The sequence below is a fragment of the Petaurus breviceps genome, unplaced genomic scaffold (assembly GCF_028583685.1).
Source record: "Petaurus breviceps papuanus isolate PSGF00001 unplaced genomic scaffold, PetGlider_PUasm1.0 164, whole genome shotgun sequence".
Taxonomy (NCBI): Eukaryota; Metazoa; Chordata; class Mammalia; order Diprotodontia; family Petauridae; genus Petaurus; species Petaurus breviceps.
In genome coordinates, this window is record NW_027185735.1 from 9675893 (window position 1) to 9700986 (window position 25094).

Below are 25094 nucleotides of genomic sequence, written 5' to 3' on the forward strand. Positions count from 1 at the left end.
TTTAGTGTGTATATTTATGCCTATGTATGCTTTCTTATCTCTTGATGATCCCTTTTTAAAAATACCACAGATAAATATCTGTATCTATGAATCTCTCTCAAATAATCTCTAAACATGGTCATTTTTTTCTTTATAATTAAATGTACTTAGCTTTCTTGTATTTTTATTGTTTAGGATGTTTTGTAATTTGAATATTTTGCTTATTCCTATTTGGGTTTGTTGTTGTTATTTGAATACCTCGAATACCTCTTATTTCTTGAATGTCATTGTTTTTCATTGATAATTACTCTCAGGTTTGCAGGATATGTCATTTTGGATTTGTAGGGTTTTGCTTCTTTGCTTTTGGGAATATACTATTCTTTTCTACAATTTCTAATATGTGCAGAAGTTTGGTGTTACTTGAATTTCCTTTCCTTTTATTTGAAGGTATCCTGGCTACATGCACTAGTTGTTGCTTATCATTGAGATTGTTCAGTTTAATCATACTATATCTTGGAGTTTGAAATTTGTTTTTTTGTTTGTTTTTCCATAACCTGCTGTTTGTTTTATTTCTGTATCCAGAGCTCTAAATTCTGACTGACATGTATTCTTAGTTTCTTAAGGATTTCATTTTTCTTTTGCATTCTAGAATTTACTGTTAGTCTGTTTGCCTCAAAATTTGGTTTGCTTAAATTCATCTTATATTTGTTAAAACAGCTTTGTGATCTCTCTTAGGCTTTAATACCCATCTTTGTAATTTTAGGATTGTCTCTCTTGGTTTATCTGCTTGTATTCTGAAATTTTATTTCATTTTTTTCCCCTCTTGGAATCTTTTGTGTTTCAACCTTCTTTGATATTTCCCCATCACTTACTTTCTGACTCCTCACCCCCAGTTGCTGGGCACCTTCAAGGCTAGTCTGCAAAGCTGCTTCAGTCTTTTCCTGAGTTGGGGAATTTCAGGTTGATCAGTCTAGAGTTTTGCCCTGAGTAGCCTATGGGGGGACAGAACTGGCCATGCATACTATACACACATGCTGGCCCCCTAACCCAGTTCCTTCCTTTGGTTCTCTTCCTTTCTTTATTTAGTTGGGATGAATAATAATCTCCTGGTTTTTACAGAGTGAGAATAGGAAGGAGGTGGAAAGTATTCCAGGTAGTGTCTTTCTTTTACTGAAAGTCCCCTAACCTAGGGCCACACCTAGGACAAATATATTAGATTCTCAACCTCCTCCTGCCCCTTCCAGCCCCCACCATTCCATGTGACTAGGCAAAAGACAAAATCAATGTCTACTACTTTTCATGGACTGGAAATAGAGCAAGTGTTGGGGTGTGTCAGAAAAATCTGTTTAGCAGTAGAGAATCTTATTATAAGTATCAGGCCCAAACCTATGGGTCAGTTTATAGTAGAGGCTGGTTATGGAGAGGTACTAAATAAATACTTTAAAGATTAGCATTCTCTGATAAGATGCATACAATTTTTTGCCACTCCAAGGTGGTTTCATCTTTGTCCTGTGGATTCTGCTATAATTGTTCTACATTTAGTGTATAATTCCTTTTTTTTTCCAGATTGTAAGAGTTAATAGCATCTGAAGAAGATGTCTAATCCATTGGTCCTGTGATCCAATAGTAACAGATTTTTTTAATGTAATTTTTCATGATTGTTTAAGCTTTTTAAAATAGCCTATAGTACTAGATCAAGATCTAGATAGGCAGCATGGTGTAAGAGATAGAGGGACCTGACCTTTCAGTCAGGTAGACCTGAGTTCCAGTTTTGCTTTTTGCACATACTGACTTTGTGGCTCTATACAAGTCACTTAACCCCTCAGTGCTTGAGACCACTTTCTAAAGACTCTTAAGTGACAGAGGTGTTAATTTTTTATTGCTAGAAGGAGTTTCCTCTTCTGAGAGCTCCCTGTACCAATGAAATAGCAAAGTTCTAATTCCTATCCCTATCCCCTAGTTATAGATCCATAATCAAATATTTCTCTATGTGTAGACCAGTAGGTCTACATCTTATGGTTATAAAATAAACATACAATCATGCTACTTTTTGTTGAGACATATAAGAAAGTTCTTTCCTTGTAGAATTACTAAAGTTAATCTGGTAAACAATATTTAAAGTACTTATTTAGTTCTTAAAAACTCAAATGTCTTTAATGAAAATGTTAGTCAAGTTCACTTGATTAAACTTGCTTCACTAACATTACAGTTGGCAAATATTTCTTTATAGTCAGTGCTTTAATTGTCTCTTAGGTATGTTGAAAGGTATAGAAGAAATTCTACCCAAGTGCTTACCATTCACTGAGTAGAGATTGCATAATTCTAAAAATTTTTGCTGGCAAGACAAGTTTTGTTCAGCAGGTGTTCAGGTTATGGGGTGTACCACAGGTACAATCAGAAAGCATACAAGATCCTTTGAACAAACAAACAAATCACTGTTGGCTAAAATGCTCACTGGAGAAGGACATTGGCATGTACAGAAATATTTATTGCTTGAGTTTAAAGTTGGGCATGTATGTAAGTACTGCATACTATGATAGTCCCAGAAAATACAACCTGAAGAAAGGAGGGCATCTAGAACAGTGGTGTCCAGACTTTTTTGATTACCACCCCATCATTAAAAAATTTTGACATATATCTCTATTATATATGTGTACTTTACAAATTGCATGCCGATCCCACTGTAGTAATGATTATGTACATTGTAAAATTTACACAAAACAAACCTCTTTAAAAGATAAAAATGAAATGCTATTTGATTCTAGAATCAACAGAGAGCCACTAGTTTGGGTAGAGAAGTGATATGGTCAAACCTGTGTTTTAAGAAATTCACATTAGTTAGCTGCTGTGTGTAATGGGAATGTAAAGTTAAAGATCTTCCCTGCCCCTAGGCTAAAGTGCACCTGGAGCCTAGGGTGGGAGGCTTGTTTTTCAGTAGATACTTTTTGATTGGCCAGTGGGTCCAAAAGGTTGTTACATTCTCTGAGCCAGGAGAAGGCTATATAAGCCCTGATGTGTAGCTTTGTTTTGGGGGGCTCACTCTGAGAAGTGTTCTGTGATTTGATATGGATTCTGGGAAGCCATTGTCCGGAGGCCTTCCCCCCCCCCTCCGGCTTTGAAAAACCCAGATGTTGAAACCCAGATGTTGATTGGGTATGGATGTAATGGCTGGACAGTTTGGAAAGCTGTCTACTTGATCTGTTTCTGTCTTGATAATTCTGCCTGCGTACTTTGAAGTTCGGGGTGCTGACCCTTTTCCCCTGAACAAGGTAAATGATATATCTCTGGCTGATTAAAGTAAGCTTGTTAACCCATTTTGAGTTGCTTTCCTTTATCAAAGCAGATCCAAGAACCTGTGGTGGCAGCAACCCTGAGGACGCTTGGGGTGCTTGCTGTTACACTGTGTGGAAGATTAATTAGAGTTGGGTGATTAAAGCAGGGCACCAATCAAAAGGCTATTGCAGTAGTGTATGTGAGAGGTATGGAGGGTCTGAACTAGGGTGATGGATTTATGAATAAAGAGAGGGAACAGATGTGAATGAGGCTGTGGTGGCAGAAAGAAATAGAATTTGATAACTGATTGGATATGTTCAGTGAGGAATTAAAGATGATTACCAAGGTTATGAACCTAAATGAAGGAATGGAAGGGGTGCCCTCAAAAGAAATAAAGAAGTTGAGAAGAAAAACTGAATTTGGGGAGAAAGAAAACATCATGAAAGATGATAAACAGATCACAGTCCACCCATACCTGTTCATCCTGTGAGATGCAAACCACACAAAATGAAAAATAGAAGAGTCACCAGCCGCTGGTATAACTTGTCATACCCATGAGGCAATCTGGAGGACAAGAGATGGAAGGAGAAGTATCTGTTCCATTTCTGTTGCATTTCCCAGTTCAGTCATTACATGTTTAGTAAGCACTGATTATGTAATAGGAATTGTGCTAAGCAATGAAGAAACAAAGAAAGGCAAAAACATAGTGCTAGGTCTCATATTCTAATGTAGGAAACAACATGCAATAATTTTACATGCTAGATAGATAGATAGATAGATAGATAGATAGATAGATAGATAGATAGTATAACTGGAAGATTATTTCAGAAAGAAGAATAAGGGGACCTCCAAAATGCGTGATTTGAGAGAGTCTTAAAAGTGGTCAAGGAAGCTAAGAGGAAAGGGTAAGGAAGGAGAAGATTGCAGTCATGGGCTGTGACCAGTAAAAAGGCATAGACTCAGGAGATGGAACATTCTGTGTGAGAAATAGCAAGTAGTTTAGGGTAGCCAGATCTGTGTGTGGAGGGGAATAAAGTGAAAAAAGGATAGGAAGGATTGTAAAGGGCTAGAAAGCAGGATTTTATATTTGATCCTGGAGGTAATAAGAAGCCACTAAAATTTACTGAGCAGGAGATGATATGGTCAGACCTACACTGAAGGAAGATCACTTTCTTAGCTGGAGGGAAGATGGACTGGACTAGAGAGAGACGTAAGGCATGAAGGCTATTATAGTAATCTGAGTGTGAAGTGATGAGGGTTTATACCAGGGTGGTATATATATGTGATTAAAGAGAAACATGTACAAGATACATTTTTAAGGTAGAAAGCTAAGTGCTTTACAGATATTATCTCATTTGATCCTCACAACAGTGGAAAGTAGGTGTTATTATAGCCCCATTTTACAGTTGTAAGAACTAAAGACCAACAAAGTGACTTGTCCAGGGTCATGCAGGTAGTGTCTTATAATGAACTCAGCTCTTCCTAACTCGAGGTCCAGCACTCCATCCACTGCATAGTAGACTGGGAGAAACTAAAGACTAGCTAGAAAATGGGGATGGTATTTTCCTCAGTCAGGCTGTTGACACTCATTTCATAATTTTCTTGCATTGTTCTCATTTCTTTTCCCAATTTTTCCTCCACTTCTCTTATTTGCTTCTTAAGGTCCACTATGGCCTGTAACCAGCTCATATTTTCCTTTGACATTTTTGGTGCAGGAGTTCCGACTTTACTGTCTTCCTCCTGTTCCATGCTTTGATCCTTTTTGTCCCCAAAATAGGATTCTAATGTTGGGTTCTTCTGTTTGCTTTGTTTCCTTTGCCCGGTTGTGTTGCCATTCAATTACTTGACTTTTGGGCTTTTAGCCACAGTAGGTCTCTGCTACCAGACAGGGGAGATTTGTCCCAAATGCTGGGGTTTTCTCAGCTGCTGGAGGTATTAGTTGGGTGCCCTTGCTGAAGTCTCGACATGCTCTGGCAAGTTGGACACACACCCCAGGACCTCTACCCTAGACCGCAATCCAGATCCAAGCAGGTTAAAGCAAGAGTTATTACCCCTCAGACTGGTCGTTTGGTCCCCCTACAGTCTGAAGGCCAGGAGCTGAAGCTGCCACATGGCAGCAGCAGCTCAGCGGCTTCTCGCCCCGGGGGCAAAAGCCAAGGCACTCCCAACTACTGGGTCTTAAAGTCCATACTGCACTGACCTCTCACTTTATCCTTAGCATCTGTGTGTTGATAAATCTGGAAAGGACCACAACTGCAGGTGATCTGGAGCCCCTCTGGCCGTTGGCTGGTCAGGCCTGCCCTGGGGCTAAAACCTCGGTGCTCAGCTCCCAGAGCACTGCACTGGATGATTCCTGCTGGCCTGCCAGGCCGTCCTCAGTGGGAGGTTAGCTTCTCTGTGTTATTTTGTGGGTTCTGTAGCTCCAAAGTTTGTTTAGAGTCCCCTTTTGTATGAATTGGGGAAGGTGGAAACCAGGAGCCATGGGGAGGATCTGCTTCTACTCCATCATCTTGGCTCTGCCCCCAAATGGGGATGATATTGTGGCAGGGATGGTGACCTGGGAAAAAAAACTGAGGGGTGAAAGGGATGTCTATTATGGTGAGAATGATAAACAGGGGTAGGTGTCATAAGGTATGAAGAGATGGAGTTATCAAAGATTATGATCTGATAAAGGAATTTCAGAATTCATGAAAATGGAAGTGGAACACTTGTGGGTATTAACAAGACCAAAGGGTAATAAGTCTCTGTGTGTAGCTGAGGTGGGTCATGAGATTTGAATAGAATGAGGACTGAGACATTATAGTATTAAGAGAGTATTGGCATGTAGGCTGAAATCCTCTTTTATGAGGACAAGAGTTGAGATAGAGAAAACAACTCAGAGGCAGGTACTAACCTCATTGAAGACAGAAAGAGAATGTCTTGGGGGTCAACAGATAAGGCTACCAGGATCTGGTACATTTGAACAAAAGGAGAAGTTGCTTAATGAAGAGGGTAGAGGGAGTGTCAGGAAGTAGCAATGGAAAACAAATAGTAGTACAACTTCACCATGACCAGTGATTTGAGGGAAATGAGCAATGAATTAGGTCAAGTAAATCTATTAAGTGGCTGCTTGTATGCAGGACCAGGACCTACAATGTAAAAAATGGTTTAAAAAAAAAACAGTCCCAGCTCTCAAGAAGCTTACAGTCTAATGCAGGAGACAACCTGCAAACAACTATATAGCAACAAGATTTACACAAGATAAATTAGAGATAACCAATAGACAAAGTCACTAGCATTAAGGGAACTCAGGAAAGGCTTCTTGTAGAAAATGAGATTTCATCTGAGACTTAAAGGAAGCTAGAAGAGGCCAAGAAATATGGGGATGAGAAGAAAGAGAATTCTAGGCTTGGAGCACAGCCAGTGAAAATGCCCAGGGCCAGGAGACTGAGTGAGTGAAAAGTGAGATGAGTGGATGTACAACCAGTCCTGGAAAAGGTGGCTAGGAATTGTGTTATCAGGAGGGATATAGGTGTCAGTGAGGGCCAAAAGATTAATGGGGTGTAAAAAGGGTAGGTTTGATAAAAGATATGGTACACTGTTGAATATCATTTTCCAAAGGTTACTTGTTCCCTGCTAATGCCCACATTGATGACACCTTCAGTTCATGTATAGATGATTCTCATAAAGATTGTGTAGAAATTAATGTATATTGGTCAGTAGTTAATTAATGTTCTCTCAGCCACCTTTTTGGTATTAATAAGGTCTGAAGTTTTTTCCATATCTTTAATATCTTCCCCTCTTTCAGATATCTTGGGTGCTAATCTTTCAGTGTTCTCTCAATTGTTATTACCTCCAGTACTGATCTCTGCAATACACTTGGAGCAATCTGACTGACTTTTTCCTCCTTGATGTCTTTTAGTGCCTTTTCTATTTTCACAATAAGCACATCCAGGATTGTGATGTTCAAATCTAAGTGTAGTGGTTCTACTGCCCTAGATAGAGAAAACAATTTTGTGTTCATGTGTATATACATGTGTATGTAATATGTGTAATAATTTTAACTTCTTTTTTACTTTTCTTTTGGTTTTTATCTTCCATTTCCATCGTTCAGTGCCCTTGGGGTGATTTTACTTAGTTGAATGAGCTGCCAGGGCTCCTTAAAACTGGTTTTACTTGTTACTACTTATTTCTACTCTGTGAGTTTATACTGTTCCTAATTGTCCATCACCCTTTTTGGGAAGATTTTTGCAAATATCCTAACCTTTTTTTTTAATATCTTAATCTTTGTTTCTTTTGTCAACCATCTCTTCTGGCAAGTAAATCAGATGCTTGCCAAGAAACCTTCTGGGTTATTTTGGTGGTCTTATTATAGCAATCAGTTTACATTAGCCACATTTTTGTATAAGATTATTATAATTACCTTCAGCATAACTTCTGTTGTCTAGTCTTACTATAAACTAAAAGAAAGACATTAAGTTATAGGTAAATTGAAGGATGGTTCATTCCCTAGAATGACAAAGAAAGGAATTAATGGAATAGACTACTATACACTCAAAGACAAAAAGAAATATTATTTTATGGTCTATATGGTCATCATACATTGCCATCATAACTGTCATCACAATTACAAGTAATTGGAAAATGATTACCATGGAAAATAATGTAGCTTATGCCCCAATATTGGTTGTTAAGAATGAAGACTAGAGAAACTCTATGGAAAAACTTGATGATACCCTCTAAATTAAACCAACATACATTCTGATATTTAATGACTTCAATGCAAAGATAGGAAAGATGACAATAGAAATAAAAATATGTGAGAAAATTGTTGTGTTTGTCTTTCATTTTCGAAGAGGACCATGGCATCAGGGAAATGATGATATGACCTGCAGTTGACTTTGATTTAAGTGAGGGAGGGCTATGCAAGGTCACAAGCCTCACTTTCTCCTCCAGAGTCATCTGGATCCAGTGACCAGATATTCATCAGGATGACTGGAAATGACTCAGGATGCAATGGGAGACCCGGGTCTTTTTTTTTTAAGCTAAGGCTTTTCACATACTCAGTTAGAGTGAGGTAATGCCCATTCAGTGAATAGACCTTTTTAAGAAGTGAGTCAAGGGATAGATCAGATGATAGAGCGCTCCATTAGCATGCAAGAGGTAGCAGGATTGATGCCCTCATCCTCTACTATGAGAAAGTATGGTTCATGAAGAAGGAATGAAAGGAGTTAAAGACCCAGAAGATTCATGTCCATTTATCATGAACACTATCTTTAAGAAAAGAATTGGTATATGCTGGACATGGCAAGCACCAAATAACACCACAAAAAGAAATAGATTATATTTCAGTAGACAAGAATATATTTGTTATTCATATCAGAGTCATCCCTGAATAATCAGCTGTGTGTATATACAATTAGACCACTGACTTGTCAGAGCTAAGATCAGAATTGGTAAAAAGCAGGAAGAAAGAATAATAATGAGAAAAAGATATGCTGTGCAATTGAAATAACTTAATCCTGAACTATTTAAACAAGTAATTGACAATCAAAAATAGGAAATGGACAACAATATGTACACAAGTGAGTAAATACAAAGTAATTTTGTGAGGCAGGGAGTGCTAATAAGTAGAGTAATCAGGAAAGCTCTCATGTGGGAAGTGGCACCTGGGCTGTGATTTGAAGAAAGGTGGGAATGTGAAGAGGCAAAGACAAGAAGAGTCCATTTCAGACATGACAACCACTTGTGCAAAGGCATGGATGGGAGAGATGGAAGGTCAAAGACAGGAAAGAGCTTGAAGGTCACTTTGACTTGGACAGTGAATTCATGAAGAAGAGAAATATTGGACCTGGAATATAGAAGGGAGTCAGTCAGATTGGGTTTTTTTCCAGCTGATTTTCTTTTTTTTTTTTTATCTATTTACTTTTAGTTTACAACATTCAGTTCCACAGCACCTTGAGTTTCAAATTTCCCTCTCCTCCCCCTTCCCCGCCCCCATGGCAGCATGCAATCAAATATAGCTTCTAAAAATACCTTTACATTAAACATTAGTCAAGTTGTAAAGAAGGGTTATAACCAATGGAGTAAACAATGAGAAAGAAGGGACAAAAGAAAACAAAAGAGAGAGAGAGCAAGTAATTTGCTTCAATCTGCCTTCAGACTCTGTAGTTCTTTCTCTGGATGTGGATATCCCTTTTCATCATGAGTCTTTTATACGGTAGTTGTCTTCTAACCTTGTATTGCTATGAGGAGCTCAGTCTCTCAATTAGTCATTACACATACGATGTGTCTGTAATTGTGTACAAAGTTCTCCTGGTTCTGCTCAGGGAGTCAGAGGGTTGAAGGTTTAAATGACAGCTGAAGAGGTTTTTTTTTTAAGTTCAATCTAGAGGATATAGAAAGATGTTAAAGAATTTTGAGTTAAGTATTTAAGTGCAGTTGGTCAGATCTGTGTTCTACCAATATGAATTTGGCCTGTTTGTTGAGGTTGGTAAGAAAAGAGACTGAAAGCTAAGAGGTAAAGTTGGTGTTTTCTTCCCATGGACCAGAACCCCAAACAATGGGTGTAAGTTGCAAGGAGGAAAATTTAGGCTTTATGAAAGTGTAATAATCTTTTAATTAGCTTATTTTAAGCCTAGAAGTAATATAATTGACCCTAAAATCCACATGATTTCCTTCTCTGCAACTTTCACAGAATTTATTTTACATGAAAACATGAGTTCAATTACAATCACTCTGCGACCCCATTTAGGATAATTCCTGACAGGCAGAGGTTGAACCCTCTGGCTCTGGCCTCTTTTGTTGAGGCAAAAATCAAATTACTGAAAATGTTCAGTTAATAAAACAACAGATTATTTATACAGAGAGAGAGACAGAAACAGAGAGAGACTAGTCAGGTATTAGAAGAAATGGGAAGTTGGGTGAAAAACAGATCTCTCCCAAGTGAGTACATTGGTGGAATCTGGCTGACTCTGAGATGCTTGTAGGGTCAGTGACCGTCCTCAATATTTCCTTTGTCTGCCATAGCTCAGTCTCACCTTCTCATTATCCTTTTAATGTTCATCCCTTGGCTTATCTCTTTTTTTTAAATAAATTTTTTATTCTTTTGTTTATTTTTAGTTTACAACATTCATTTCCACAAGATTTTGAGTTATAAATTTTCTTTCCATCTTTCCCCTACCCACCACCCCAAAACAGCGATCCCACTGAATACCCCCTCCCCCAATCTGCTCTCTCCCATATCTTCCCCCATACCCCCTTCAACTTTCCAGTAGGGCAAGATGGATCTCCATACCCCAGTCCCTTGGCTTATGTCTTTATTTCTTCCCAATACTTATGTAATCCTTGGGGAAAACCCATTTTCCATGAATCTCTTTTGAAATTATTATGGCATTACTCTCTCCAGGGTTGGATTTTGGGGTTTCTTTGGATCTATAATAATACTTTAGAGTTGTGGGAGTTTCCTTTGGTTTACTTATCTCTCCAGCCTTAGTTCTTCACTTGGGGTTTTGTGCAAGATCCAATTTCCATTTCCTACTGTGCTCTTAGAAGGGATGATCACCCTTAATTGGCCTCATCCCTGGTCACCTAGGTTTCTGCAATGACCTAAAACTGCTGGTATTAAGTTCCTTGAATCTTAGATTCAAAGTGCTCATTTTTTCTGTGCCCTCCATAGTTTCAGTACAGTGTCAGAGACCTCAGATCCCAGGAATGTCTCATCCTGAGTAATATGATGCCACACTGGTCACTAATACTTCATGTGGCTTCCAAGGGTTCCTGAATCCCTTAGGGCTTTTTCTTCAGAATTTCTTCTCTCTTTTCAAATACAGAGCTCCACAGGCAATAACTGTATTTGGCCTGTCTGTTGTTATACTGTGTGGTTACTGGCTTATTTACATGGCCTTATGTTGGCTTTACTGGAAGCCCTTTTCTTATGCCTGTGGGTTTCTGGCTGGCTTAGTATGCTGTTCTGGGGGAGGAAGATGTCACTTACTATTGTTTCTCATTGGATTTCTTAAACATTATTTGTCCTTATATGAGTTGTAGATTTTTAGCAGAATAGGTGTGGGGGACCAGATTTAACTGCTTTTGTCTTTTAAGACTGAAATAACTGAAATCTGAAGACGTTAAATGACTTGTAAAAGGTCATTCAAGTACATGTCAGAATTGGGATTCAAGCTCAGGTCCTGTTACTACAAGTTTGGGACTCTGAGATATGACTTTTTGCTATGTGTGATAAAGTGAATTCATTTTTTTTTTTCAAAGCAATCGGGGTTAAGTAACTTGCTCAAGGTTACATGGCCAGTTATTTCTGGGTGTGGTGCTAAGTATCTGAGCCCAGATTCGATCCCCAGGTCATCCCAACACTGGAGCTGGTGCTCTTACTCGCTGTGCTACCTGGCCGCCCCAAAAGTGAATTCATTTTAAACTATTGCTTTTGAACTCTATGAGAAAATGAGAAAAGAACAGATTCATCAAATTTCTACAACTATGGCTAGGGGTAGGTCTGTGATTTTCCTTTAAAAAAATAATCTCTGGCATCCAGACTACTTGTTGGCTATGTTAGAGTGGAGGTGCCTTTCAGGAATAGGTTGGATTAGTAGCCACAGAGGTTCCTTCCAATGGTCAAGTTTTGTGATTCTGTAGATATTGCAGTGTACTTATTTGAAATGATTGTCACAAAAGAAAATTAAAATACTAAATTACTAGTTTAACTTTACATCAACTTTGGGTCTTATGGATCTTTTTCCCACCAAGGAGAATTCAGAAAATGACCTGGCCACACACTTAGAATTATTTGAGTTTTATTGGCAGTAATAACAATAATAATGACAATAATAATATAGAACTGTAATATTTTATAGGGTAAACCTGTAGAATAGTGCTAAAATTGGTTCCAGATTTCACATATATCAGTAAATTGATTACCTGTATAATACATAATGAGAGATATTGTGGCATAACAGATAAAGCTAGCCTTGGATGCTAGGTTCAGTATCCTCTCCTGACACATACTAGTGGTGTAAGTTACTTAATCTCTGAGTACTCTAGGTAACTCTCTAAGACTATCAATTACAGGTAAAGGGCTGACCTGGTATTATTTGGTACAGGGAGTTACCTCAAAGAGAGTTCTCTATAACCAGTGAAATTAAAGGCCATTCCTTATCTATGACATTCATATAGCAGTATTATATGGAAGTTTTTTTTTTTTTTTTAAATACTGAAAATAGCACCGTTCATAAATTCTCCACCATCTATTTGCAGGCAAAGTTGTTATCTATGCAACAAGATAGAGAAACTGCTATGCAACAATATAAAAAATTAAAAGAAGAAATCCAGACACTGCGGATTTACTACAGGTAAGATTATATCTATTTTAGTCTAGAGTAAAATATTAGCTAAGTTGAACCTTTTTCTGCCTAATCTTACAATGTAAGGAAGTGTCCTTATGAAATCAAACTCTGCCTAGTTAAACTTTTTGCCACAAAAAGAAAACATAGGTTGTGTCATAAAGCATTCATCTTTTCAACTTTTTTCCCTTTAATAAAATATTATTACTATAGTCAGGAAAAATTGTTTTACCACCAGTAAATACAAAGAAAGTCATAACTAAGTGTTTAGTAGAGTCTCCATTGACTATTAAATTTTGTGATAATATAAGTTTAGAAGTTAAAGTAAATTTAAAGGGATCTTTTATGAGCAAGTATCATTTATTAGTATTTATTAGTTATTATTGACTATTTTTATTAATTTATTAATGTTTATTATTTTATTATTAATGATCCATTGCAATATACTAAGGGAAATGCCTAAGTGCCTATGACTATGGAATAATACATATATGTGTTATGTACATGTATGTATTTATATATACATTTGTGTGTATATGTATATATACTTCTGCCTCTAAAATTATTCAAAAGATTTATAATGGTTTTGTATTTCTTACCTTCCAAATGAGAAAGATCAAGTAGTTTGCTTCAATCTGCATACAGACCCTCTGTCGTCTTTCTCTGGATCTGGATAGCTCTCTCCATCATAAGTCTTTTGGAGTTGTCTTATAACCTTGCATTGCTGAGAGGGGTCCAGTCTATCAAAAGTAGTCATCACAGACACAATGTGACTGTAATTGTATACAAAGCTGTCCTGGAGCTGCTCTCCTCATTTGGCATCAGTTTATATAAATCTGTCCACATTGTTAAGTCAATCTTCTCCTCATTTCTTACAGCACAATTGTATTCCATTGCATTCATATACCACAATAAAGAAGATATTCTATTTTCTCTTTTTAAAAAAATGTATTTCTTGCCTTCCCAATGCGGGGGGAAAGGGGGGAAGAGTTGGAGGAAAAAGAGAATTTGCAACTGAAAATAAAATAAAAAATAAACTGTGTAATAGAAGAAAATTAGTCTGACAAATAGTGTATGAGCATCTTTGCACCAAACCTCAAAAGCCTAAAATGGGAAATGCAAGAACTTATGCCCTATGATTAAAATCTCTTAATTAGGACTTCATGAATCCTGTTATTAAAGTTTCTTTAGAAATAACAAAACTCAAGCATTGTTCTCAAATCTGTCTTTTACCCATTTGTCTCTAACAGATGCCATCAGGTGGAAGAGATTTTTCAAAGATCAGGGTTTGGTAACACCTTATAACTACTGAAACTGTTTAGGTTGTCACTACATTCTGGGCATATTAAAGCACATTTGTCATAAACTGTTGCCATCTTACTGCCAGTTTTAAACAAGTAAAAACAAATTACCACCAGCTGCCAGGACTGCCAATTCCACTTTCTGTTGCAGTAAGTACTGCATTTCTTAAGTCTGTTCTCTTCCCATTCTCCCTTAATGGTATTGGTAGTCCTTGTCAGATCTGTTAAGGGCTGTAGCTGCTTCTCACCGTTGTAATGTAATAGGGTTGGGATCATTAAATTAGTTTCCTCTTCTCCCCTACTTCCAGTTTTAGAAGAACCAACCTAACTGGGAGCAGCAGTATAGTCTCTAAGCCCTCTAGCTAGTCCTACCATTGCTAATGCTAAGGAATAGGATGACATCATTTTTAGGAGCCAAAACCCCTTTGGCAGAAGAACAGCCAGCAGTGAGAGTCACTGATAATAACTTAGTTAAAGCAGCAGTGTATGCTTCCCTTAGCCTTCTTTCCCTTCTATTTCTTTCTCGAGAAATTCAGTACATGGCTCATAGTTCAATGTGCATGTTAATATCTCCTCAAACATAATCTCCCATTTCCTCAATCCCTTCGATACTCATTATCTACTCTTTGACTCCACCTCTGCTATACATAGGGATGATCTCACCATTAACTTAACATCAGTGTTCTGCTTCCCTGAAAAAAAAACTCCCATATCTTGTTATCAGATCATGATCTGCCATTATACATTCCATCTCTCCATGTGTCTCACTCTTTCTAAACCTATTCTTCATCCTGACCAACCTCCACTTCTTCCATCCATCATCAGTCTCCCAGGCTATCATCTCTGCTCTCTCTATATCCTTTCCTCCCTTCCCAAAGCTGACCCTGTAGTTAACTAATTCTCCTCTATACTGCCTTCTGCTTCTTGAATCTCCTCCTCTCAATATCTGCCGCCTTTGCTTCTGCTCACATGTGCACAGGGTCTGGCACATAGTAACACCTTAATAAATGTTTATTGAATGGAATGGAATAAAACTGAAAGAAATCATTTAACAAAGTCCACTATAAATTTGTTATTGAATCTCAACTAGATCCTCACTTCAGCAAGACAGTACTATTATTCCTAATTGATTTTCTGTCCTACTTCCCACAGAGACTGTCCTAGACCTTCTCTCATTCTCCCATACCTACCTGTGTCCCCTTCCTTTCAGCTGCAAATCTTGCCTCTTGCTTTAATGAGAAAGTGCAAATGGTTCATTGTGATCTCCCTCTTCTCTATCTCTCAAAGTCTTCTAATATCATTCCTCATTCTCTCTTCCTTCACTCCAGGCTTCGATGAAGAGGTAATCCCTTTTCTTACAAAGGTCATCTCCTCTACATGTGCTCTTAATCCCATCCCCTCCTGTCTTCTCCAGTATATTGTCCCCACACTCATTCTCTCTCTCTCTCTCTCTCTCTCTCTCTCTGTCTCATCTTCACTTTCTCTTTACCTCCTATTCCACCCCTCACTGCCTAAAAATTTGACCAAGTCTCACCCATTCTAAAAAATCCTTGTTAGATCCATACATTCTTTAGTTTCCTTATTTTCATAGTCAAATTCCTTGAAAAGGAGTTTTACTCACATCAGTTCTTTGCAGTTTGGCTTCTAATGTAATTAATTAACTGAAACAGCTCTCTCTGAAGTTACCATTTGGATGACCTTTTGAGTATAATAGTGATGAGTATAATAATAACTTTCACCTTTGTTGAGGTCTCTGCAAACTTCTCTTACATACTTTCTTCTCTCTATGTTTTTATGGCATGTTCTCTCTTGGATCTCCTCATGCCTGTCTAACTACTTCTTTTCAGGTTCTCATTCCCTGGTTCATTTTTTTTTGAGGGGGGAAGGCAAGACAATTGGGGTTAAGTGAATTGCCCAAGGTCTCACAGCTAGTAAGTGTGTCAAGTGTCTGACACTGGATTTGAACTCAGGTCCTGACTCCAGGGCTGTTGCTCTATTCACTGCATCACCTAGCTGCCCCACCTGGTTCACTTTTGACATCACATCCCCTAACTGTGGGTATATACCAAGTCTCTGTCTGGCTTCTCTTTTATTCTATCTTTATACTCTCTCTATATCAACCCTCATGGATTTAATAATCTCTATTCAGATAACTTACAAATCTGCATATTAACCCTAGTATTTCTCCTGGGCTCCAACCTGTTGGATATTTGAAGCTTCATAACATCTTAAACTCCACTTTCTCATACAGAACACATTATCTTTTCCCTTTCCAAACTTCCCCTATTTCTATCAAGACTACCACCATCCCATTCTATTTCTATTAAGTATTTTGACTGTTTGATTCAAGGGTCCAATTTAGTACAGGGTATACTAGTATGGTAACATGAGTCATACTAGCATAATTATTATTTCCAAAAATACCCCCACACCGAACCTGGAGGTATCTAGAGGTCCAGAAATGAGGAAATCTTATGATACACATAGAGTATATACGTGTTTTGTTTGGGTGCATGCACACACAAACACACACACACACATATATCTTATCTCTTCTCCCCAAGTAGAGTATAAGCTCCTCGAGGCAGGGATCATTTCATTTCCATGTATTTATCTCCAGAGCTTTGCAGAGTGTCCGACACTTGATAAATGCCTATTGATTTACTGATTCCCTCATGTTTTCATACTTACTGTCTCTATTCATAAACCAACTGACTCTGTGGTCACAAGAAGTTAATCTCCGTCATAGCCCCATGATGATCACAGACAGGTACCAAGTCAGAAGAAGTTTCCTATAGCAGCAGTTGGCCAACCCCTAAGTCTTCTAGAGACAGGGTTGTGCCTACAATCCCATTCTAAAAGATCAGCAGAGGGAGAGATTCCACCATTTCCATTGACAGCCCAGTCCAAAAGCTCTTATATTAGAAGTTAATTTGATATTAGCTGTATTCTTTTTTTTTTTTTAAGCAATTGGGGTTAAGTAACTTGCTCAAGGTTACACAGATAGTTATTTCTGGGTGCTAAGTATCTGAGCCTGGATTCAATCCCAGGTCATCCCGACTCTGGGGCCAGTGCTCTTACTCACTGAACTACTTGGCCCCCCCTAAGCAATTGGGGTTAAGTAACTTGCTCAAGGTTACATGGCCAGGTGTTTCTGGGTGGGTGCTAAGTGTCTGAGCCTGGATTCGATCCCAGGTCATCCCGACTCTGGGGCCGGTGCTCTTACTCACTGTGCTACCTAGCCGCCCCAGCTGTATTCTTCATGGAACTTAAACGCAGTTCCACTTTTTCTCTTTACAACAGATAAATGGAATAAAATTGTTCAGTAGTCCCTATGACATTTTATTGAAGATCCTCTTTCTAAATCACCAACAAAAATGGATTCTGAAACTCCTAATCTTACCTTTAAAAATTTCTTTTACTCATTAGAATAGCTTTCTTACTATTTTGAAGAAAATAAAATTTTGATCAAGATAAACATTTGCAGAATTATAAAACCTATGCAATTATGTATTTTGTTTTCTTTTGATAAACTTATTATTCATTATAATTTCATATCAATTCATATGTAGTTAATAGATTATTTAACCCCTTCTCTTCTGCTCATTATTACAATACTCTAATAAATTTATCTCTGAATTAGAGCAAGAAGCTTTATAAGAATTAGAGTTGTAAGGAATTTTATAGAGCTCTAATCCAGGCCCCCTGTTTTGGAATTAAAGCACATAAAGATGAAGAGAATTCCCTAGGGTCACACAGAAATGAGTAGTAAAAGTGAAATTCACATTCAGGTCCTCTGGATCCAGATTCAGATTTTTTTTTAATGTATTTTATATCTTTACAAGGAATTTAGAATTTGTCTGGACTAGACTGTTATTTTATTGGAAATTATTATATTGGTGCTTTCAGTTTTATCCTGAGATGATGATGATGATGATGATAATTAGCAATGAATGACAATAGATACTTCTACTTATTTTCTTCTCACTCTCTTCTTAACTCTTTATAGGCTGACTTCTGATCTCATCATTCAACTGAAACGGCTCTCTCTAAAGTTACCACTGGTCTCTTAATTGACTAACCCAATGGCTTTTTGAAAGTCTTCACCTTTTTTTGCCCTCTCTATAACCTTTGACATTGTTGGTTACCCTCTTCTCCTTGATACTGTCTTCTCTCTAGGTTTTGGGATACTGTTCTCACTCCACTCTGCTCTTATCTATCCCTCCACTCATTCTCTTTTGACCACTCTCCTCTGCTCAGCTGTCAGATTGATCTTACTAAGTGGGACTGACCAAATCATTGCCACATCTCCTTCCCTCTCTGCCCACCATTCACTAAACTCCAATGACTCTCTATTTCCTCCAGGATCAAATATAAAATTCCCTGGCTATAAGGTATAAACCTTACTTTCCTTCCCCAGCATACTCTGCACTAGTGACACTGTCCTCCTGCCTCTTCTTCATATACAATACTCTTTATCTCCCTATGTGTGGAGTGCTCTCCCTCCTGTAAAGCCAAGCACGAGCAGCTTTCCAGAGGACTGTTGCTGTGAATAGCTTTAAGGTTCTGATCACATAGTATAGTGAACTCTATTTATTCATCAGTAAACTAAAGCAAAACATTCACGGAAACCAAAGTACAGCATTCGCAATGTTATAATATAACAACCAAATAATAATTATAATATTTCACCAAAGTAGCAACACAGTTTTAAACAAAAGATATCATTCAGTAAAGTCCTTAACTCAATCATCCTCAAGGAGCAACCCTCCTTAAGGGACACAAAGGACAAAGGTAAAAGTTCTCCACCCCTAGGTCACATTATCTTAATCTCTCAGTCAAAAAGTCTTCTTTCTTCTTGATTGGAGATTAGTTTCCAGTCAAATTTAAGAGGTACAAGGTAAAGAGTACAAAGTTCTCCTACCCCTAAGCCAAACTAAACCATGCTCTCCTCTATCAGCACTAAGTACCAAAAGAGGGGTTTTTTCATCTTGACTCAAGGCTGGCTCCCAAATTCCATGGTTCCTCTTCCATGGGTCCAGCTTCTGCCTGAATCTACCCAGTTGTCACCTGGATTCACAGGTAGGCAGCTCTCAGTTCCTTGTCCAGTTTCATATTAAGCTCACAGTGTCCAGTCCACCTCAAGTCCTTCGCAGTTTCTGTTTCTGGAAAGGCAAAGCTTAACAGTCATGATAACATTCATGTCCATTGCCAGCACCATCATCAATTCACACTCTGCCTATGAAATCAACACAGACCCACCAACAAGGTCTGAGAAATCAGTACACATCCTAGGACCTCAGAAACCCTCCTCCAGGACTTCTGTAAACAGACAAGAAGAAAATCCTTTTTCAGGGCTTCCAATAAGGTCGCAGGGCTTTTGTACAAAGTATCACAAACAAAAATCAACACAGACAGAACAGACAAACAGAGTGCTGGCCTCTACAGCCATTCCCCTTCTCAGTTCTGCTCTTTCCAAGTTTGGGCTTCTCCTTATATATGGTCATTAGCTCTTCCCTGTTCCATCATTTCCTGTTGCATCAGCAAGTTCCAACCACTGTGAGTTTCACAAGTTCTGTTTCTTAAGAGACTTGTTACAGTCAGGGCAAGATGCAAAAGAAACTTGAACTGAAACAAGGTGCTAATTAAATAGCTGAAACAAGGCACTAAGTACTTCTTGGCTTGCCATTCCACCAACATATGCCTGCCTCCTGGCTTCTCTGGCTTCCTTCAAGTCTCAGCTAAAGTATTGTCTTTTGCAAGAATCTTTTCCTAGTCTTTAGTCTCACTGCCTTCCCTCTAGGACAACCCACCAGTATATTTGATAGAGATCTTGTTTGTGCATCATTGTACAGCATATTATCTCCCCCATTAGATTGAGTTTTTTTGAGAGCAGGCACCATTTTTCATATTTCTTTGAATTACCAGCACCTAGCACAGTGCCTGGGACCCTATCAGACACTTTAAAAATGCTAGACTTGCTACTAGGCACTGTGCTAAGTGCTGGGAATGCAAATAGAAAAAGAGGGATAGTCTCTGTTTTCAAGGAGCTTTAAATCGGATGGAAAGACCTAGTAGTCCTTAGGGTATAGCAGCAAAGCAAACATTAAGCATCTGTAATGTCATTTCCATTACTAAAACCACCTAGGTTTCTAACGTTGAACCATTTGATAGTGCCAAAGACTTTGGTGACAAGGGTTGTCTCAAGTAATAAGGATTAGAATGGATTGAGAAGTAAATGAAAAGAAAGGAAATGTCTTCAATTATGAATGATGTTTATAGATGAGGAGAGTGGTTTAGAGAGGCTAAATGACATGGTCATGCAGGTACTGTCAGAGGTGGCTTAGGAACCCAGAACTTCCTGATGCCAAGTGTGACTTTATCCATTGTTTAAATAAAGTACAAGTGGTTTTTTTTTGGGGGGGGGGGTTGAGGAGGGGGAGAAGGAAGGGCAGTTGGGCTTAAGTGACTTACCCAAGGTCACACAGCTAGTAAGTGTCAAGTGTCTGAGACTGGATTTGAACCCAGGTCTTCCTGACTCCAGAGCCAGTGCTCTATTCACTGTGCCACCTAGCTGCCCCAAATACAAGTTCTTTTAGAGATTATTTTGACTAAAATAAAACATTAAGTAAAGTCTTCAAATGTTCTTTATTTTTCATGTAAAAACATAAAGAAGTACTTATATGTTGTTGATCTATTTCAACTACTCAGATAGAAATCATGTTGATTTAAATCAGTCACAGTTTACTCTGTCAATATCTATTGACAGTGCATCTGCACTCTTTTAATTTTTACCAGTTAATCTGGTAGTTATATTGTTATTTCAAAAGTAGTGTTTGAAAGACCAAAATTCACTGCTTGTTATTAGTGCTCTAAATAATTTTAGACCCTTTTAGGAAGTTTTGTTCCTTTGGGTTGTTTGCTTCTTTTTTAATTTCCCAAAGATTTCACTCTACATGTCAGGAAATGAAAATAGTTGGCCTTTTAATTCCCTGCTCTTAAAATAAATCAAGAGGGGATAAAGCAGAAAAATTCTTGAAGATAAATTTAATTTATTCCCTTAAGATGTATCAAAACAAGATGTATTTTCCAAGGAGCTGAATGCATTACCAATTGCTGTATTAGTCTAGCCCTAAACAGTTTTATTCAAGTAAGATTCTGAAACTCTAAGGGGTCAGAGTTATACCTAGTACATGATTTTTTTTTCCTGTTGTTACAAACCTGTAGTGCTGCATTCCAAAGTTCAGGAGGCATAATAATGACATCCTCTTCCCTCATTGAAGAAATGCCCAAGTCCCAATGTTTACTGATTTGCAGCGCTTCCTTATATTTCCTTTTGCTTAAAGAAAATGTAAATTGAAGTGTTCAGATGATAACTGGATCCTGTTGTTTGTTGCCAGTAGAACAGGATTTAATCGACTTAGTTACAGTGATATTTGTGGTTTAATGTTTGTCACCTGTTACCAGAAGCCTGAACTGATATGGATACAGGCTCAATCTTAGGGTTCCCAACAATTAGTACTGTCCTTGATTCATGCCCTCAATTAGAATCTTAATGAGAAAATCCAAATCTGACTAGTCCTAAGCTCTCCTTAACAAGTATATAATCATCAAATAATTATTTAGGGCCGAGAAAGGGACCAAGAGAAAGGGGTTAATATCTGAGCTCTCTCTTAGTCAATACAGTAGGAAGTAATTACAGCCCACCTTCCTGACAGGTATCATTTCTTACCCTCTATCCCTAAAATGGTTTAGTCTCTGTTCTAGAAAAACTAAGGAACTCTAATAGGAGAAATCTGGTCAAAGTCACAATAACCTTGACAAGTACCATGGTGGTACAGTTGCTGCCACCCTGGCTGCATGTGGCTCACCTCATCACAGCTGCCAACTCCTTTCATCTGCTTTGTGGCTGTCTTCTACCTTCTGAAGTCTCATAGTTCCATAGCACTGCCATTAGTTTCTCTGGTTCCTTCTTATTCCCTCTTCTTTCTTCTTCTTCCTAGTGGTTCTTGATCTTCCAGCAGCTCTGTCAGCAAAGTGTCTTGTTTTCCAAGTGCTTCAACATACTTCACTATGTCCCTCCTACCTCCTTCCCCTGCTTGTCACAAGCTCTTGGGAGAAAGAAATAACAGAAGATCAAGACCACTTCTACTGCTTGCTGTAGAGCCCCAGGACCTCTCACAAGTGTTTGCAGCCTGTGCTTTCAGTCTTTGCTAAGATTTCGTGTATAAGCTTATATGAATTTATGAATGTCAGTCTACTAAAAAATTTTACCTTGTGTGTTGACTTACCAACCACAAGATTTTATATAGAACATAGAACTTAATACTAGGCTCATAATCTAAATGCCTCAGATAAGAGGAACATGGAGAAAAGATTTACATTCAAAAGGAGATGTTTAAAATCCTCAACTGTATTTGATTCTCCATCTTACCTACAAGTTGTGGATTATTTCAGGAAAACAGGGGGTGGAGGATGGGAAGGAAGAGGTGATGAGGCCTTTATTCATATGAGCTTTTTCTTGCCTGTTTTGTCTTTTCCTCTGTACATAAAGATGACACTATTGACTCACAAGTGGTAGGACATGCACAGTTTTGCACTGAACCATGTAGTCTGTCTGAGCCAAACCTATACATTGAAGAGACAGTTAGAATTAAGGAAAGAAGTCTTTTAGTAACTGAGCTCTTTTTCTCTTTGTAAGTTTACTGGTTTGAATAGGAAATAATATTTCTACTTGGACTTCATTAATACATGCTCTAAACTAGCAATAACAAACTCAAAAAAGAAACAAACTAATCCCTCAGGCCACTATTGACTTTAAAAACCCCACAAATTAACATTATCTGTATTTCATTTTATTTTGTTAAACATTTCTAAATTACATTTTAATCTGGTTTGGACCTTATTCAGAGTTTTGCTGGCCTGCTTCTGGCCTATGGACCCTGAGTTTGACACCTGTGCTAAATAGCTATGCTATTGGCTCACTTAGTGTTTGGTAAAGAAAGATGTGCTCATACATATACTTTGTTTTTGAAAAGCTTGGCCTAGATGACTTCTGAGGTCCCTCCTAGCTCTAATTCCAGTATTGCATGATATTATAAAGCTACAGAGCATCCAGAGGAGGGAGCCAAGGTACTTAGAAGGCCTACAAATTCATTTCTATAGGAGGACCAGTTGAAATAGTTAGAGAATAAGAGATTTATGGGGCAAAACTAGTTCTAGTTGAGTAATTCTGTCAACTAAATAATCCACAAGCCTGTATGTTAGGTGTCCATGATATGTAAGTTACCATGCTTTGTGTCTAAAGAGCTCCCTTGTGGAAGAGGGACTAGACTAGTTCTGCTTGGCCCCACAGGGCAGGTGCAGAGGACCTGGTTAAGGCTCGATGGAATGTTTTACACTAGTGGACAAAAATCATCCTCACAGTGGGAGCAGCATGGTTAGAGAGTTCTTCTGAAAAAACTGTAGAAATTGTAATGATCTGTAATCTTTATACAAGTCAATAGGGTAATATTGCAACCAAAAAATAGCGAATGCAATCTTAGGCTGCATAGAGAGGCCTAGCCCCCAGCACTGGGGAGAAGAGTACACCCTGGACACCGTCTGCCCTTCCAGGCTTCTTCGAGAGCAAGCACCATGTGTTAAGCCTGGGAGCATCCAGACAGAGGAGGGTCACCCTGTGTGTGAAGGATAAAAGGTCTTGCTCTCAGCTCTTATGAGGCATTGGGAACACTTAGCCTATAGAAGAGATGACACGAGAGAGACATGACAACCATTAGACCTACTCTGTTTGTCCCCAGAGGAGAGAACCAAAGGCAATGGGGAGGAAATTACAGAGGCCAATTTAAGCTTGCTGCCAGGAAAATACTTCCCAATAATCAGAACTGTCCAAAATGGACTGTCCCAAAGGGTAGTAGGTCATCCCTCCTTGGAACTCTGCAAGCATAGTCTGGGTTACCATCTGTCAAAAGGTATAGTGAGATTCCTGTCATGTTTGGGTTACATTAGGTAACTGTTTAAGTACCTTCCAGCTCTTAAATTCTGTGGCTCTAGAAAATAATAAACAGTGTTAACTGCATATAATATTCATTAGATGTTCCTAAAAATTGAAAAATCACATTTTATTCAAAGCTGAAAGCTTTTGTCCTTCTTCAAACAGTTTTAGTTTTAGAAAAATGTAATATATTTAGTTGAATAGAGTTTCAAATCCTTCTGTTACATAGTAGAAACCCTCAGAATAAGGCTAATGTGGAAGGGATTACAATCGCTATATTTTCCTTTAATTCATTCTAAGGAACACTAGATAGTGAAAAGAATTGTTCCATGTGGTAGGCATTTTATCCCTAACCTCTCAATTAGATCATTTATCACAACACAGTTATCTTTTTTTAATGCACTCAAAATTAATTTGAAGCATTTGACAAACCTAAATAATAGCCACGATTGGAAGATCTTAGTGTAAAAACATTGTTTATTTCAAATTGAAAAAATGTGGATATGCAGAACAAGATAGAATAAAAACCAGTATCCATAGACTTCTCAAGATCCTCACTTCTCTGTCCTTTGCCACTGTTGACCTGGAGTGCTGAGTTAATATTGACATGATGATGATGTGATACAGGAGTATTCCTGAGGCTGGGTGACACTGGCAGTGAAGCCAAAGATCCTGGACCCACCACTGTGTTACTTTGCCTTCAGCCTCTTTCCACATGTGTCTCTCCCAAAAAGATAAATGTTTACCTGTGGTTGGACATTTAAATGTATAAATATCCCAATCCATTGTTATTTATAGTGGCTCCATTTCACTTATGTTTGAATCTCCAAGTGAATTCTCTATCCTATCTTTTTCTGTAATTCCAAATAGAACATTTTTTTGACCAATATATGCAAATACAAAGGTTTGCAAAAAAGTTCAAAAACTCTCAGCCCAAGTTGTATGATATGACTCTGAATTAATCAATGTCTTGAATTTCCTTTTCTTTTAGTTCAAAGTTTTAAACCCTGGTGGACAATGACATCTATCCCTTTTTAACAACAGTAAGGATTTGTGTTAATTCAGTCACATTATTTCCTCATAGGTATTTTATAACCTTTCTGATTTTGGCAAAGGAAATATAAAAGCTTTTGGATTTTTAAATTTTGATTTTATTAAATATTTTAAACTCTGAAAATGATTTTCCTTTTCTGTAGTTTAAGAGAAAGTTGTACT

General features: G+C 38.0%; 1 protein-coding gene across 18 annotated transcripts in view; it reads left to right on the top strand.

The window, feature by feature from the left end:
* MIPOL1 (mirror-image polydactyly 1) overlaps window positions 1-25094 on the top strand; it is a 567089-nt gene that overhangs the window by 406534 nt on the left and 135461 nt on the right. For all 18 annotated transcript variants that reach the window (XM_069082287.1, XM_069082288.1, XM_069082277.1 and 15 more), the window contains one exon: window positions 12499-12593. In XM_069082287.1, coding sequence (XP_068938388.1) covers window positions 12499-12593 — 95 coding nt within the window. The remainder of the gene's footprint in view (window positions 1-12498; window positions 12594-25094) is intronic.